Source organism: Nesoenas mayeri (assembly GCF_963082525.1).
Source record: "Nesoenas mayeri genome assembly, chromosome: 14".
NCBI classification, from domain to species: Eukaryota; Metazoa; Chordata; class Aves; order Columbiformes; family Columbidae; genus Nesoenas; species Nesoenas mayeri.
Window position 1 is genome coordinate 15,566,945 of NC_137556.1, and position 15,853 is coordinate 15,582,797.

The 15,853-nt window shown below is 38.2% G+C and overlaps 2 protein-coding genes across 2 annotated transcripts in view; one reads left to right on the plus strand and one right to left on the minus strand.

Annotated features, from left to right (window-relative positions):
* KCNIP1 (potassium voltage-gated channel interacting protein 1) overlaps positions 1–15,853 on the minus strand; it is a gene marked incomplete at both ends in the record, with an annotated part of 371,848 nt that overhangs the window by 337,199 nt on the left and 18,796 nt on the right. The window lies entirely within an intron of this gene.
* On the plus strand, positions 698–4,602 carry KCNMB1 (potassium calcium-activated channel subfamily M regulatory beta subunit 1; the record flags this gene model as incomplete). The annotated part of the gene is made up of 3 exons (XM_080353048.1): positions 698–834; positions 2,360–2,555; positions 4,318–4,602. The coding sequence occupies 3 exons, from the start codon at positions 698–700 to the stop codon at positions 4,600–4,602; spliced, it is 618 nt and encodes a 205-aa protein (XP_080209174.1).

A 15,853-nucleotide genomic window follows, 5' to 3' on the forward strand; every position in this document is an offset into this window, starting at 1 on the left:
TTCCATGTACCAAGTGGTCTGATTACTCCACTATTTCTCAGTGTAACTGGGACAGCCCTGTAAACAATATGGTTTATATAAGACAAGAGATTCATAGCACCAGACCACTAAATGTTTTCCACAAGTCCTGGTAGCAGTACCAATCTCTCCTTTTTTTCATTTTCCCACACAACTAATTAAGGATTTATCACAGTTAGTGCACATAAGAATTTCTCACTAACACCACAGATTTTCACTTGTCCATCATTAGTTTCCCACTGTGTTATAAGGAACTACCACTCAGGTACCACACAGTCTCAGGGCTCATGATCTAGGACCGATGTTGCTCCTTTATTCCATTTTCCTTTCCGCCCCAACTGCACAACCAGGTTGGTAACAGAACTCTCCCCCAAAATAACCAGGTTTTCCTACCCCATCTCTTAGCCTCCACACACACGCTTTAAAGTACTATATGGTAAATATCAGAAAGTAAAAAAAGGAGTCTACTGATAAAAAAAAAAAAAAACCAGTAATTTTTTTTTTAATCTGTAGCTTTTTTTTACCAAAATGGGATTGTTCCTCCTTGATATATATTATATTTCAGAAATGTGTTACACAACTGTGATAATTGTAACTGATGCTACTCATATTTACCTTCTCCTTTCTGTATTTTGTTTCATACCAGGAAGAGATTGTTCCAATTTCACAACTCTCAGTTATGTTGGCAAAAAAGCTGGTGACTGCACAGAAGCGAGGGGAGACAAGAGCCCTCTGCCTGGGACTGGGCATGGTCGCCTGCTCCATGATGATGTACTTTTTTATTGGGATCACCATTGTGCCTTTCTACACTAAGAGGTAACAAAAGGCATTTGGTTTTGAATACAGAGCTATTTCTTTTCCCTTTCAGCATCAAATACAGTTATTAAAACGGTGCCAAAAGTAAATGTTAGTGCATAATACATTAAGTAAACAATATGTTCTTGAAGAGTTCATAAGAATTTAAGACTGAAAAGAGAAAGAAAAAAGTGAGGCAAGAAGTCATCAGCCATTTACAGGTGAGCACAAGAAAGAGAATGATCATCCTCAGGGCTAGAATGAGAATAGACTAAACTGAAACATTTACTACAGAAACACATTAAACAAAAACCAACCATGCTTATCAAAGGTAGATAATGGAAAGCTAAGTCTTGCATAAAAGAAGAACAAAAAAAAAAAAAAGCACTTTTCCATGTGCAGCAAGGAGGGTGTGTTGTTTTAATAAAACGATAAAAACTTGGGCAACAGAAGTCATGGTAAAATTGTTCATCCAAGAATCTCTATCTGATCTCCAAATCGACCATCACACTCAACTATCACCTTCAACAGGCCTGTCTACCACAGCAAATGTTGCAGAATACGTTGAATGCTGAAGATGTTACTATTATGCACATTTTTATTTCATTCTGCAAGTTCTGCCTCCACACACAAAATCAATTTGCAAAAAAACCCCACACAAAGTAACAAGACAAAGAATTCTGTTCAATTTTTCATGCTTGAAGATTGATGTAGAAAGCAAGTACATCCACCTCATTCTCCTTAAGAGCATCTTTAAACTCAAAAGTGTTTGAAAACCATTACCTTTAAAACAGAGTAATTCACATTTGTTTTAGATATATCTTCCAGTCTCCTCATTACATGCCAAGAGATATTGACATGTAAAAAGACTAGTTTCTTACAAACCGAAGTGAGACTATTTATGGGGGGTTTTTTGCCACCAAAGTGTATTGCTGTAAGCAAAAGCTTGCTGTGGTTTCAATAATAAAAGAGTAACTTTTGAGAAAAGTAACAGCAAAAAATTAACTTCTGCCAGACAAAATCCTGCTGCATCTTCATGCAAAATGTCCATGTAATGAAGAAAAGCAAAGGAAAAGAGGGGGAAAACATGGGAAGCAATCTGAGTTCTGTGAATTATTGAATTACATATTTATGAGAAATAGCAAGTTCCGCTATGCTAAGCCAGATTTCAAATAATGTCAAGCTCTACTAGTGTACTGCACTTCCAAATATTTACTACCAAATATTAAATCCATAGCAATTTTTCTTCCTTGAATAATACTTGTCGCTGATGAACAGATGGAGTTAGAATCCGACTTCACACCACAGAAGGTGAAATGAACAAAAACAACAACAATTGCTTTCCTGCCCTGCTGCCCAGAGCAGCCCTTCATCAGCCACAGATCTGGGATGGGCAGAGCTCATCATGCTGGGACCATGCAGCTGCGATATCCAGATGTGCACTCCAGCTGTGCCACCACCTGTGCCTGGCACACATGCATCTCCAGCACGCGACTCCTAGCAGATGCTGCTAATGCATTTCAAAACTTCTGTTTTGTTTTTGTAGTGTTTGGACAGCAGAAACTGTGTGCAAGGTACTCAAAGTCAACATCAAGGACAAAGTTCTCTGCCCAAACAGCGAAGGCTCGGAGGACGAGGATATCTTCCCTTATCCCTGTCTGCAGGTGTGGGTTAACCTGACAGCCTCAGGACAAGATGTTATGCTGTACCAGACTGAAGATACACTGGAAAGAAATCCTAAGGTACTTGTAATATAGACTGAATAATCACCCTACTGCTATCTAACACCTTCGAGGGGAAGGGGTGATTGTTTTTAAACCAAATGGCAAAGTAAGTGTAGGAGCTGTTTGTCTTTTACATGTTAATGTTTGTACTTAGGCCAAGGTATTTTTTTAAATATTCCAGAAATTACACAGATTTGGATTTTGCTTTGAGCATTACATCAAACATTAAGTTAATACTTGTTAAATATTCATGTTTAGTTGGTGTAATTTCTTAACATCTATGAACATTTAAAAATATGTAAGTCTCCAAGGTGAAGACCGATGGAAAGAAATACTTTATAAACTGTGGGTTGCTCAGTTGCTTATTGAATTGTCACAGAAGAGACCTTAAGTTAAAAACTGTCCTTAGTAAGAGGACAAATACCAATTTTGTTCCATTTTAGGTGTGTGATATGAAGCGGGGAATAAAGAAAGCCAAGAAAGGGAAAATGAGAATACTGTTGGGGAACATTTTAGACAGAGAAGAGGAAAAACAGTAATTTTAGATGATCAGTGATTTTATGGATCTCTTCCCCAAAGGAAGAGTGCAGACCACGGCTGGGATGGAATTGTGGGTGTGCAGTATTCTTTTGGCTTTAGAGGTGCCTGCAAGATTGCAAAAGGGGAAAAAAGTATGGGGTTATCCTTTTGTTTCTGCCAGCGTTGCTGCTGGGGAATCAGCAAAGAGCTCAATGTTTTTAGGCTTGTTCCCTTACAACCAGAAGCGATCCTGCAAGTACACTGGCCCAAGGAAGGTCAGGTTCAGTTCCAAAATCACAAGTATTTCAGAGGCCTTATTCCAGCTCAACATTCTCTAAGGAGAGATAAAGTGAAATTCAGATCTCAGGTGCCCAAGACAAGAGCACTTACAGAATCCAAAATGTACATGTTCAGACTACAAGTTCTCATCTTCTTAAAGGTAGTGCCTATCTCAGGAAAAGCTATGGAAAATGAAACGGTAAAGCAGAAATTATCCACTGTAGGTTGAAACAAAAATCTTGCTCACTGCAAGAGGAGGTTATTTGCTGATTTCCTGCCTGTTGTTTGTGTTACATCAAGTATAAGCCTACAGGTCAGGAACTATCCCATTTATGCCTTGGCCAGTTTCCAGCTAAACACCCATACGCATTATTATGTATACAAAATAATACTGCAGAAAAGAAATTTATTAACAACAACAACAACAAATGAGCTCTTCAAAGTCTAATTCTATTTCCACTGAAGACTAAATAACTTTGTGTTATTACAACAGCTCAAAAGAGTTCTGTGTTCCAAGTAAAAGTAGGAAGCCCCCAACAGCCATGGTTTCCTGAGCTGCACAGCAAACCCACTTTGTTTTCTGCACCCTGAGCAGCCAGTTGGGAATTTCTGCACAACTGATGCATTTTTGCTGCCCTGGTGTCCAGGAGCTCTGTTGGGAATATGAGCTTGGCATTGCACTTAGGAAGTGACAGGCCCAAAGGCTGCAGTTTTATTTTGAGCACGTATATATTATTGGCTTCCAACAACATTCCTCCAACCTGTGAATCTGCAAACTGGGAACACAGAGGCACTGATGGGAACAGGAAGGAATGGCAAATGGGGTGTAGACATAAGGAAACCAACCCAATCTCCAGGAGTGCTGGCCAAACCACAGAAAGTTTTGTCAGTACTGGCATGTTTGTTTTACTCAACCTGAATTAACTACAAACCCTGTATTAGAGTATCTGTTGTAATGAATCACCTTGATTTCTTATTCCAGTGCTCGTATGTCCCAGGCAAGTCGGAGAACTCTAAAGAAGTTAAAGCACGAATAGAAACAATTGCAAGCAATTTCAAAAAATACCAGACTTTCCCGTGCTACTATGACCCAGGAGGAACACAGACCAACGTCATTTTAAGCAGACTTTATCCCCCAAAAGGCCTCCTCTTTGCTTTCCTTTGGCCTACGCTCATGTTTACTGGTGGATGTCTGATTATTGTTCTGGTAAAAATTAGTCAGTATGTTTCTGTTCTTTCTGCTTGGCAGTATAAAATAAATATCTAGCACAGAGGGTTGCAAGATATTCAAGTGCCTTTGTTCTGCCTGTCTTTATCTGCATTTTGTAATTTTTAACACTCTAGATGTCAATCCAAGGGCAGGCATTCCAGAAAACTGAATGGCACCCACTGTGGATGGCAATCCATTACATGATGACAAAATATAGAATTGATGCCCAGGAATGCCTGAAAATACCTCTTAAGAACACAGACTGAGTTACTGTCTATTGTTTCCTTGGGTTTTCTGAGGTACAGTTGCTTTACAGAACTACGATTCAAGTTTACTACTGAACTCCTGCTCCACTTTTTAGTCAGAGTCCTAATCTTCTGGCTGATTGAGACCAGTTGGAGCCAGATCCATATACACCATTACTGGCAGACACACCCTTTACATACTTCATTACTGATACAGTATGGATTCATGGCATATAATCTGTCAAGAAAAGAAGTTTTGGGTTGGTCCAAAGAGGTATTTGTTACCATGGATCTCTCTGCTTTTGGGGAAGGGGGAAAAAATCACCTGTAAACAAAAGATACACACAGATATTACAAAGTTTGTACTCTAAATATCTAATACTAATTGCATATAGTGAAATATTTGCACAAAATATAAGCTTATATTAGAAGTTTTTGTATTTAACTCAAATCTTAGCTTTGCTTTACATTGAAATAAATATGCCACTGAAGAAAGGCTACCTGCCTGACATCGGCATACATGATGAAACTGTTAAGGAAAGAAAGTCACAACATAAATAACACAATTATATAGTAGAAAAAAATCTATTAAGTCTTACTAAATGCGTTAATCTCCCAGAATCACAGAAGTTTGCATGCTTAGGACAAAGAGATTTCACAATAGAGACATGCTTGTTTCTAGCGCCAAGACTCTTAGCACTACTCTGAATCATATATAGACACATTTTCTGTTCTCTGAAAATGACTCTGTTTTTCTCAGCCAGTTTTCAAATTGCAGCTGGAAACAGGAGGAACATAAGATGCTTTCTGCACGCAGTATTTGGCACTTGGGACACAACTAGTAGAGGCTTTTTCCCCCTCACAGCTGATGAACCACTATCATCCACAGCAAAAATTCAGTGGAAAAAAGTTATTCTCATTAATGTAGCACAATGATTATAAAAAATAGGAAGGCTGAAATATTAACCCATTATATGCATTTTCCAACGTTACTATGGAACACTGTCAGAGTTTGCTTTTCATCATGATCGGCAAGTCAAAATTCAACCAGGATGATAGAAAATAGCAGTTATTAACATCAGCAACACTTGCTCAACATGCCCAATCTAGATGGTTATTTACTAGAAATATACCGGGGGAAAAATAACCTGCTGAACTGGTTAAGATTCAGGCAGTGTAATGGAGGCTCTTAAAAAAAAAAAGGTGTAGGAGAAGAATTATTTCCAGAAAAACGAAGAAAGAATTTACATCTTGATAAAACACTTTGGTGAAATGCATCTGTATATGTGATTCTACCTGTGTCGTTCAGCAAAGTGACAGTGCGGCTGACCCTGGTAGCAATGGCATGAGAAAGAGACGAGATTCTGATTTGTTAGTTCACCAACAGGTGAGGCAGGACTATGGTAACTGCTTAAAAATACAGTAACCAGAGAGGGATACCTGTTGAAGCCAATGCACTGTACTGATGAAAATTTATTGAGAGTGAAAGCTGTGTGTCCAGATTTGCCTCTACCAAAACTGATTTATTTTATGAAAAGTTAGTTCCCTCCAACATGTATGCATTACAAGTATAGAAGAAAAACTTTCCACAATGTTTTTTCTCTGATAAAGTCACATTTCCCATTTGTGCAAGAGATATTCCAAGTGAAAACAGCTGGTGCAGGGGAAAAACCTCCCACAGATTAGGAAACTTCATTGTTTTGGACTCTCAAACTCAGCTTCCTCTTTTACCCAAATGAAAATGGGGATTTAAGTGCAAGAAAGCCAAATATTTTAATGTAGAAAACTAACACAAAAAACATACAAGCACCAGAGAAGTCTGTTGTTGTTTTTAAATACTGCTTTGCCCATCTATACAGAGCTGATTATTTTCTACAGTTCTGAGATAATTTAGCATTCAAGTCACAAATATTCTTTTTTCCTTCACACTTGCACTTTCTCCTAAAGTTGAAACTAAGTATTTTAACAGTGTGCCAAGGTTCCTGAACTACTACTGAACTTCTGTGGACATTTTTTCTGTTCTTTTTCAGCTGTAAAAGCTGTAATTCACCAGAGTATGGAGTTTTAATAACACATGCTGCTTCTTACAGCAGCACACAAGGAAGCTATAGAGCCTTCAGGGACTTTTGCTTGTTTGGGGTTTTTTAATATTATTGGATTATACCATCAAGTCTACAATAAATCAATAAATAAAATGCTATTTTTCTGAGATGCAGCAAAACATTTCGTATGAGAAGTGCTCCAATACAAGCAGTGACAGGTGTACACAACTCACTTTCTCAGGGCAGAGGAGATGATCAAGCATGTATCACAACACAAAGTCCTGCCAGGGGAAGAAAAGTGGTGGTGCAAGCAGCTGGAGATGAACTTCATCCTTGCAATCTGTTTGACTACAAACAGATTTCACCAGTGCTGATGCTCAGACCACAGTAACAGCGCTTGAGTCAACTGGAACATCCAAGGAACACAAGAAGAACCAGAACAGATTTTAGACCCTGATGATGATGAATACTCTAATTGTAAATTCTTATTGTAATTCTACCGTTGGAAGGTGAACAGTATTTCACCAAGAAGCCACCTGAGTCACCAGCATGTTCTTAACACGCATCGACAATAACCAGTACCTTCTGGCTACTTCTGACAACTGTGATTTAAGTATCCTGCTGTCTCATGCGATTTTTATTACCTTGTCCTCAAAGCAGCAGTTAACATAGAGAAGACTCTGGTTCCCAAAGGTTCCTCACTCAATGCATTAACCCACTGCACATCACAAAAAAACAGCTTCCAACTGAGTAACTGGTACTTTGGCCTTAGTTTTAAGTTTTGTGGGGTTTTTTAATTATTATTTGTTTGTTTGGGGTTTGGTTTTGTCCCTGTGTTGTTATTGTTTGTTTTTAAAATAAGGAAATGAGGAAAAACTTCACAAAAAGCCAGCTGGAGGTCTTCTAAACTATTTGCTGTTCAGAAGCCACACAAAACAATGAAGATACTTTGCTTTGGGTCATTTCCATAACAGAAAAAAAAAAAATAGCATTTCAGGTTAAGTGGATGAGTCTCAATGTACAAGCTGGCTTGAAGTCAGAAAAGGTTTTAATGGATGAAAAATAATGATAAGTATAGATTGGAGGTGGTTCTGCCTTGTTCACGCAGCAGGGGTGCAGGTCTGCCATCCAGACCCCAGGCAGGACACACAGCTGGTGCATGAGCACACAGCTGCTCTCGGTCAGAAGGTGACATTGGGAATCACCTCACAGGTTCCTCAGAAGCTCAAGGGGAACAGAGGATCTGCCAAGCAAACTGTAAGTTTATTTTTCCCCCCTAAAGTGTTTGTAAACAGTAAAAATGTTAAAGAGTGCATATAGGGTTTTTTGTTGTTTAGATCTCCTGGAGTAAGGTTTCATTTTCTGTGCTGCTATGAGACTTCAGTGTCAGCTTTGATGAATATAAATTATATTGGGGAGTTGCAACATTAGATGTTCTTCTCTTGTTGACCCCTATTGCCCACACTCTCAAGATTATCAACAGAAAGGGAAAAGATAGCAAAGATCAGACAGAGAGAGGTGACTACACTCAACTTCCAAGTAAAATAACAAAATACAGATTAAAGAGTCTATTTTTTATTATGCTGCACTAGAAGAAATGGCAACAACAACAAAAAAAAACAATCTTGTCAAAGTTGAAGGACTGACAAGCTGTCCTTTCAAAGCTTGCTAAAAATATCTATACATCGCTTAAATAAATACAAGTAGTCTCATTACACCCTGCACTCCTTTCCCTATAAGTGCCATATGACATTTACACAGAAATTAAGCTGTCAGATGGATACAAACATTCACACATTGCCATACCCAAACCAGCACAGGTATGTCCCTTTTTTTCTCTGATCACATACTTCTGCCTATAATAAATCAAAAAATCTGATATGATCTTTGCTAGATACGCTTTACTGTGCTTGCCTTATCTAGGAAAACCTACTGTTTAAAGAGGTACTTTCTACTTCTTTCCTCTTATAATTCCAGGCAGATTTTCAGAAAGTCTCAGCATGCTGAACAAGTTATTCTGCATTCAGCACCAAGAGCAAGTAAAGAGAGCACCTGAAAATACTTCAGCTTTAGCAAAAAGATAACACAAGATTAATATTACAGAGGGGGGCAGGGGAGATAGTTGTTTTCAAGGCTCCATTTCTTCAATAAAGTATTGGTACCACACTTCAAACAAGACAGCCCGAATAAAGTAAATACAGGCTGTTTAGTCCAGTTAGACTCAAGGCCATTCTTATAAAAATTCTTTTAGTAGTTTTAAAATAATTTTATTCATATGCCTTAAAATCAAATGAGACAGTACACTGTACTAAAGAGGTGTTTACAAAAAAAGCTTAAAGTTGAGAAAAAGAATCACGTTTGCTAAAGCACTGCATAATTTTCTCTCCGCTGCAACATTTTGAAACATTGGACATGCTTATTTTTGAAGTAAATGCAGAAGGAAATATTGATTTCTTTTTGGAGACTCCACATGAGCCCTAATTCCACACGGCTGGCAGCCTCGGCAGCCTGAAACCACAGGGCCAGACTTTAAGCCTAGTCTACAGAAAATAATGACCACCTCTTGGCTCATGAAATAGTTGCGATGAACAAATGTCTCACATCAAGTATTCTTGTGATATATAGATTGACAAAAAGATAATGACTAGACAGGCCTTGAAATTGAATTACTCTGGGTTTTTTTGAAGAAAATCCCCACAAGCATGGCTGAATCTTGCATCCCCAGAATAATGTAGAGTCTGTCCTTCCTGCAGCCTATAAAATACACAGCTAGGATGAAACAGATAAACAGTGTGAGTAAATAAACTCTGAACAATGTGAGTAAATAAACTCTGAACAATGTGAGTAAATAAACTATCTGGCCTGTCTAGTGTTTTGGCACCACAGATTTTGCCCTTACAGTGTTTGGTTTTTTTTATTTTAAGACTATATTAAGCTTGCTACATAGAGGTATTGTTGTATGAGTAAACACTTGATGCCTTTACTTAAATATAATGTTATTTTCTTTTTTATGATCCTGAAACCAACGACAGGAGTATGGGAACCAGCACCCTTTTATCCTTATGTGCCAGTGGCTGGAAAACCAGGGAGTTACAACTGCAAAACCGAGATGTCTGGCTAACCAAGGTAGAATTGAATTCCTATGGGCAAGGGCACTGATGTGCTTCAGTGCTGACAGCAAAAGCTGATCAAGATTCCTCAACTCTGACCTTATCATATAAAAGTTTTTGCCTTCGACTTGGCATAAAAGAATAGCCAGCCCTCTAAAGGAATAACTGCATGGTTGTTTTTGGGGCATCTGGGTTTGGTTTTCTAAGCCTTCTGCAAATGCACATTTATCAGACAGACTGTGACAACAGAAATTAAATCTGTAGGAGAAATTCTCTATCAGGCAATTCATTCAGAATACAGCACTGAGACAGCTGAATAAATATATTAGTAGAAGCTTTAAAACAGCTTATAAAAGTTTTAGTGCCTTTTCATAGATAAAAAGTTGAAAAGTATCCATTGTTCCTTTTATAGCTACTGATGTTCCCCTCTACAGCCTCTGAAATGGTTCTTCATGCCTCACTAGTGAACAGGAAATAATTCATTGCCTCCTCAGCTGCTTTCAATAGAGCAATGACATAGCACCAATGAACAGAACTTTTGAATGTGTTATGATATGGCTCAATCATTTACTCTTCAGAAGTAGCATGTTAACGTGGAGACTCAACACACTATAGGCAAATACTATAAGCGAATTCAAGTACACACCCATACCTCAAGAAAATATTTGGGGTTTTTTTTGTGGTCAGGTAGAAGTACTATCTGTTGTCTGATTCTTGCCCAAATAACTCCATACAAGCAAATCACTTAGACTGGAAGAATCAAGTGATCCTGGCAGGGCTGATGCTGTGCTTGCAGCCACAGAACATTCTCAGCTTTCTCATTCTTGCAGTGCACAAAAATTCCCAACCAACTGCAATGGTTCCTAGCAGCTTTTGTTCTGTAAAGCTGTAACAGTGCTGCACTCCAGAGTCTCTTCCAGAGCAGCAGAATATGCTGCCAACAGCCCTCAAGTAAACATTCAGCCCAAACTGAGGAACTGATTTATACAAGATGGCTTAGTCCTCCAAAAACTGCCATCCTAAGGGGCACTTGTGCATTTTCTGAATGAATACAGTGTGTCCTACTGCTTGTGCTTCAGGCACAGGACCTCTTGGCTTGGGTCTCAGCATAGCAACGTGTATTAGATGATCGAGTCTGCCACTGGAGATGAGGAAAGTGAAGCGAACTTTTGGCTCAGACATGGGACACATATACATTTCTGTTCTGAGGCACCAGCCCAGGAAAAGCCATTCCCTTTCCAACAGCAATGAGAAGTAAGTGTCAGCTGTGCTGTTACTGCTGATTTCAGCAGAAGCACCAAGTATTTAATCGCCTCAGAGCTGACTCAGTGGCAGCTCCAGGCCAGGGCTGCTGAATGACACCTCATTTTTACCAAAGGTCAAGGAGGCGATTAATGCAGATGATCAAGTTCCAGTCTTTGTCACGTCTACCTCCCAGAAGTCACATACTAAATTGGATTCAGAAAAGCCACAAAACTATTTAGTATTTTTAATAGATAAAACATCAGTTGTTTTCCCAGAGCATTTAAATATGCAGTATATAATCTGCAACAGAAAAACATGTAAATAAAAGAGAGATTTCAGAGAGGGATACAGATTACACTGAACTGGTGAGGCAGACAAAAACAGAGAGCAGGATTTAAGGCAATGGAGTCAAGAAACTGTTGGGATAATATCACACTATTAGTCTCATAAATGAGGCTTAATGTAAGATGATAAAAACCAGATGGTTCAGTATAAACAAATTAATATAAAGAGAGTTAGCAACTTGCTTAAGTTATGGACTGAGTTGAAAAAGCCAAAACATTATGAATTTGTTTCAGAATGACAGTTATAAAGTTTGCTTAAATCCACTAAAAAATCCTAAATATTTCAGTTAGTACTGAAGAATGACTAAAGCACATTAAATGTCAGCAACCATACAACACCTGCATGGCAAAACTGTTTTGCTGAGGTTTTTTTGCAAACATTCTCTACAAAACAGTGTGTCTAAGAGCCAGCTGCTTTCAAAAAGCATCAAAATATTTTCCTTGGACTAAAGAGCATATAAGCACCGTGGAGGTTCTGGAACTCTTTGAGAGAAATACAAGAATCATAGTCCTGACTGTAAAGGTCACGTAACAGCTTCACCAATATACTCCAATCTCAGAAATGTGCTCTCTCATGGATGAAAAAGAGTATTGGACACATCTGTCAAAATGAAGAAGCCCAAAATGCAGATAGGACATAGAGGATCCAAATTCCAGATTGCACCGTGTAAACCCGCGGTTGTCACCATGGGACACCTCGTAACTGAAGCTCTCACAATCTCCAGCAACTTGAAAAAATTGCTGATATATGAAGAGTCCTGTAGTCTCACAGCTGCTTTAGAAGTTCAATGAATGGATCAATACAGGAAATGTGATGCCCGGCTGGTTCTACACTGGGAAGTGGGAATCATTTTTTTTTTAAAAGCCATGAATAAAAACATAAAGTAGCTGGTTTGGAAGAATAGTAACAACATGCTTGTTCCACTATTTTATATTCTGAAAATCCACTGTTTAGGTTCATGTTTGCACAGAATTTATCTGAATAAAAATGCAGCAAATCAGCTGACATTTAAAGTCTCTCAGACAGTGTTGAGAGCAAGTATTTTATACAGCTTTGAAACATCCAGACTGCACAGGAAGGTAGTTTGAAAAAAATAATGAAATTTAAAGACTCAAACTGATGACACTTCATGATCTCAAATCAACAACGAAAAATCCAACAAAATGCAAAATCTCAATAAACCAAAACTATAAACCCACCAGGTGCTGCACATAATCACTGACAAGCTGGTGACAGGGAAAAGGATGAAAAATTATCACTAATAAGCTAATTAGATAAAAGCACTTTGGAAAGCTAGTTGTAAGAGCTCAGACAACACCAATGGAAGGAAAAACAGTCTCTAACCTCCCTTCCAGGATACTACTGGTCTTTGTATGATACTGAATATGAACCCTCCTTCTATGAAGTTGTACAGAGCTGTCAGGCTCCTAATCTCAATTTCTGCTGATTTATCTCACCAACTGTAAAACAGCAAAGTCCCCAGCTGAATACACCTAACCAGAGCAATGTATCACCAGATTCAGCTGATAGTAGATCTGGGTGATGTATTTAAATGGGTTGGTTTGTTTTGGGTTTTTTTAATAGAACTTTAACAGCAATTTCAACTGTATATTTCCTTACTTTTGTTCTAAAATGTCAGGTATAGTAATTTCAAAAGAAAACCTAATAAAGCAGCACTGCATCTACTGTTTCCAACATTCCCACTAGGAAAGTTTTGCTAATGAAAGCACAAGTGGGATTTTTTTTGTTTCTTTTGTTGTGGGTTTTTGCATGTTTGAATTTTGACAAAACAAAGCTGGCTAGTTAGGGTGTATTGCTTGTTGGGTGGGCAGAGAAGAGGAAATAATTTAAAAATTAGCTCATCTCTCAAACAGTTGGGCTTTTCCCCATAGTTTATGCTGGTATCTGTCTGTTCAGGAAAGTCAGGCTGGTTGGCCTATGAATTGCCCATTCTCCATACCATGTTACAGGTACAGTAATTGCTCTTCCCAAGCTCTCAGCAATAAATTCTAACTGCTAAAAGATTGCAGAGATTTAGGCAATATGAATTGAATCATGTCTGACTTATCTAAATATTGTTTATCCATTGTTTCCATCTATTGTTCTCTTTCCTTGTGGTAATTAATTGTATAAAGAAAAAAGTCATATCAACTGTTTTTTTGAAGGCTAAAGTAAGAATCAGTCATTCCTGCAGCCCTGAGCCACTCAGCACTCACAATCCTTGTCTGTTGTCTTTCACATTTCCAGTGTATTTTTAGCATATTTTATTGCCATCTCTTAAGACCCTTGCCAGTTGTAATAACTCATTTTGCACCTTGGCCTTCCTGATCTTATCCCAACATGCTTCCACTATTTCATCTGTATTAGTCTCTGACAGTGCTTATCTTCCTGTACAATCAGGATCATCACCCGCCCTTTCCAGCAGCCACCAGCCTTCTTAATATTATCTTCCCAGAAGACTACACACCAGCTTCCCAAGCCTGCTGAAAATTTTTTTTTGAAGCCCATTTTATATATAGATATATAGAGATATAGATATATATACACTGCTACTGCTTTCCCTTCTTCATGCCGGACTCCAAGCTCTGCCATTCAACAAATGCCTAACACTGCCACCTCCTTCAGAGCACCCTAAAATTACGTAGTTCTGAGCCACGAAAAATTATAACACTTGGTTTACTCATAAATTCTTTAACTTCACCTGCATCTAGTGTTATCCATTATACATCATATTATATCCACTGCCTGACTGATATAAAGAGCTTTTTATTACCCTTAATATGTTTTTGGCCAGTAAGGATATTGGCATTTGATGAACACAAAACTGAAATATAAAAATCAAGCACATATTTCAAAGAGATTAAAGACATGTACAGATACTGTAGTGGAGCAAAATGAAATATAAGGGCTAAACAACAAAAACTGATGTTTAGCAATCTTCAGTTTAATAATGAGAATAAAATTAATAACAGCCTGTTCAACTGATGCCACAGGACCATTCTGCTGAAAGATCCAAGAGCCTCAAGCTAGTGTGCAATTAAGACTGAAACTTTTGACTCCCTTATCTGTACCTGTAGTAATAAATGTAATAATTAGTGCTGGAGTACAGTAGGAGGGAACAGCGTTTGAAAACTGCCAGTCGCAATCTTTCAAAGTAACAACGTATTTACCCGGATGACAGTCCACACACCCCCACCTCCCATACTCTCTTCACTCCTCATCACACAACTGCAAACAATAAGGAAAAAGAACAACATTTTAGGCAGAAGTTACAAGTTGGCTGTAAGACATTTGTTTTAAGTAATATTAATTTGTTCTCCAGTTCCATTAAACCCATGAACACAGCTACAGAGATAAGCAGGACTAATGCTGAGTTTTCATCAGAGATTGGAGTGCATAGACTGTATTTCAATACTTCTTTTTAATCATTAAAACAGTGGCATTTTTCGTTTCTGTTTGTATGCAGCTTGGGCAGAAACAAATGAGACTCTTGCCTTCCCTTGACAGGCAGGACTGGGGCTATTTTTTGTGCTTATTTTCTTCTGTCTTCTCTAACTTATCTCTTTCGTAGGGTTTTGCTTTTGCACTGATTTCTTTTTCTGTTTTCCACATTTTCTCACTTTGGTGTCCCTCCTGCACAATTCATTTCGTAAGGAAAACCAGGCTACAAAATTCTAAAGGAAGACATCCGCAACAGCATCCAACTGCGTGCAAAGGAAATAGCAGAACAAAGGGTGTATGCAGAAGTAAAACCGCAGTGAGAGAAGTTTGTATTTCACATATGACCATTCTTTAGTGAACTTGTTAGAAATTTAAAGCTTAAAAATCATACCAGATCTACTCCAGTTTTGCCTCTCTGATCTTTTATTCTTCATTAAAAAAAAAGGACTAAGAGATAACAGTCAACAAGTCTGACTTGAAAAATTCTAGCCAGTTAAGATCAAAGTGAGAAAAACTCTATTGCATTGAATTCAGAGAATAAAAAATAACAGTTTACATTTTTAAAGCTTTTAGCCACATATTACCATTTTAAAATAAGACCCCCCTCTCACTTCTATTCATTTTGGAATCCAGCACTAGTGAATCCCAGTGAAACATTCCTCTCACACCTTACTCCACGACAAGGAGTCAACTGTATGCGTTGCACATAATCAATGCAGCCTCCTGCCATACAATTAGGATTATTTTTCTTTTGTAACTTGGGTCATTTCCCTTGCTCTGTCTTCTCCAAAAGAGAAAACCAAAAACTACCATACCTGCTCCATGTATGACTAATCAATCCAACCAATTCAAAGGCACTCTTAACTGAAGCAAACCCTGA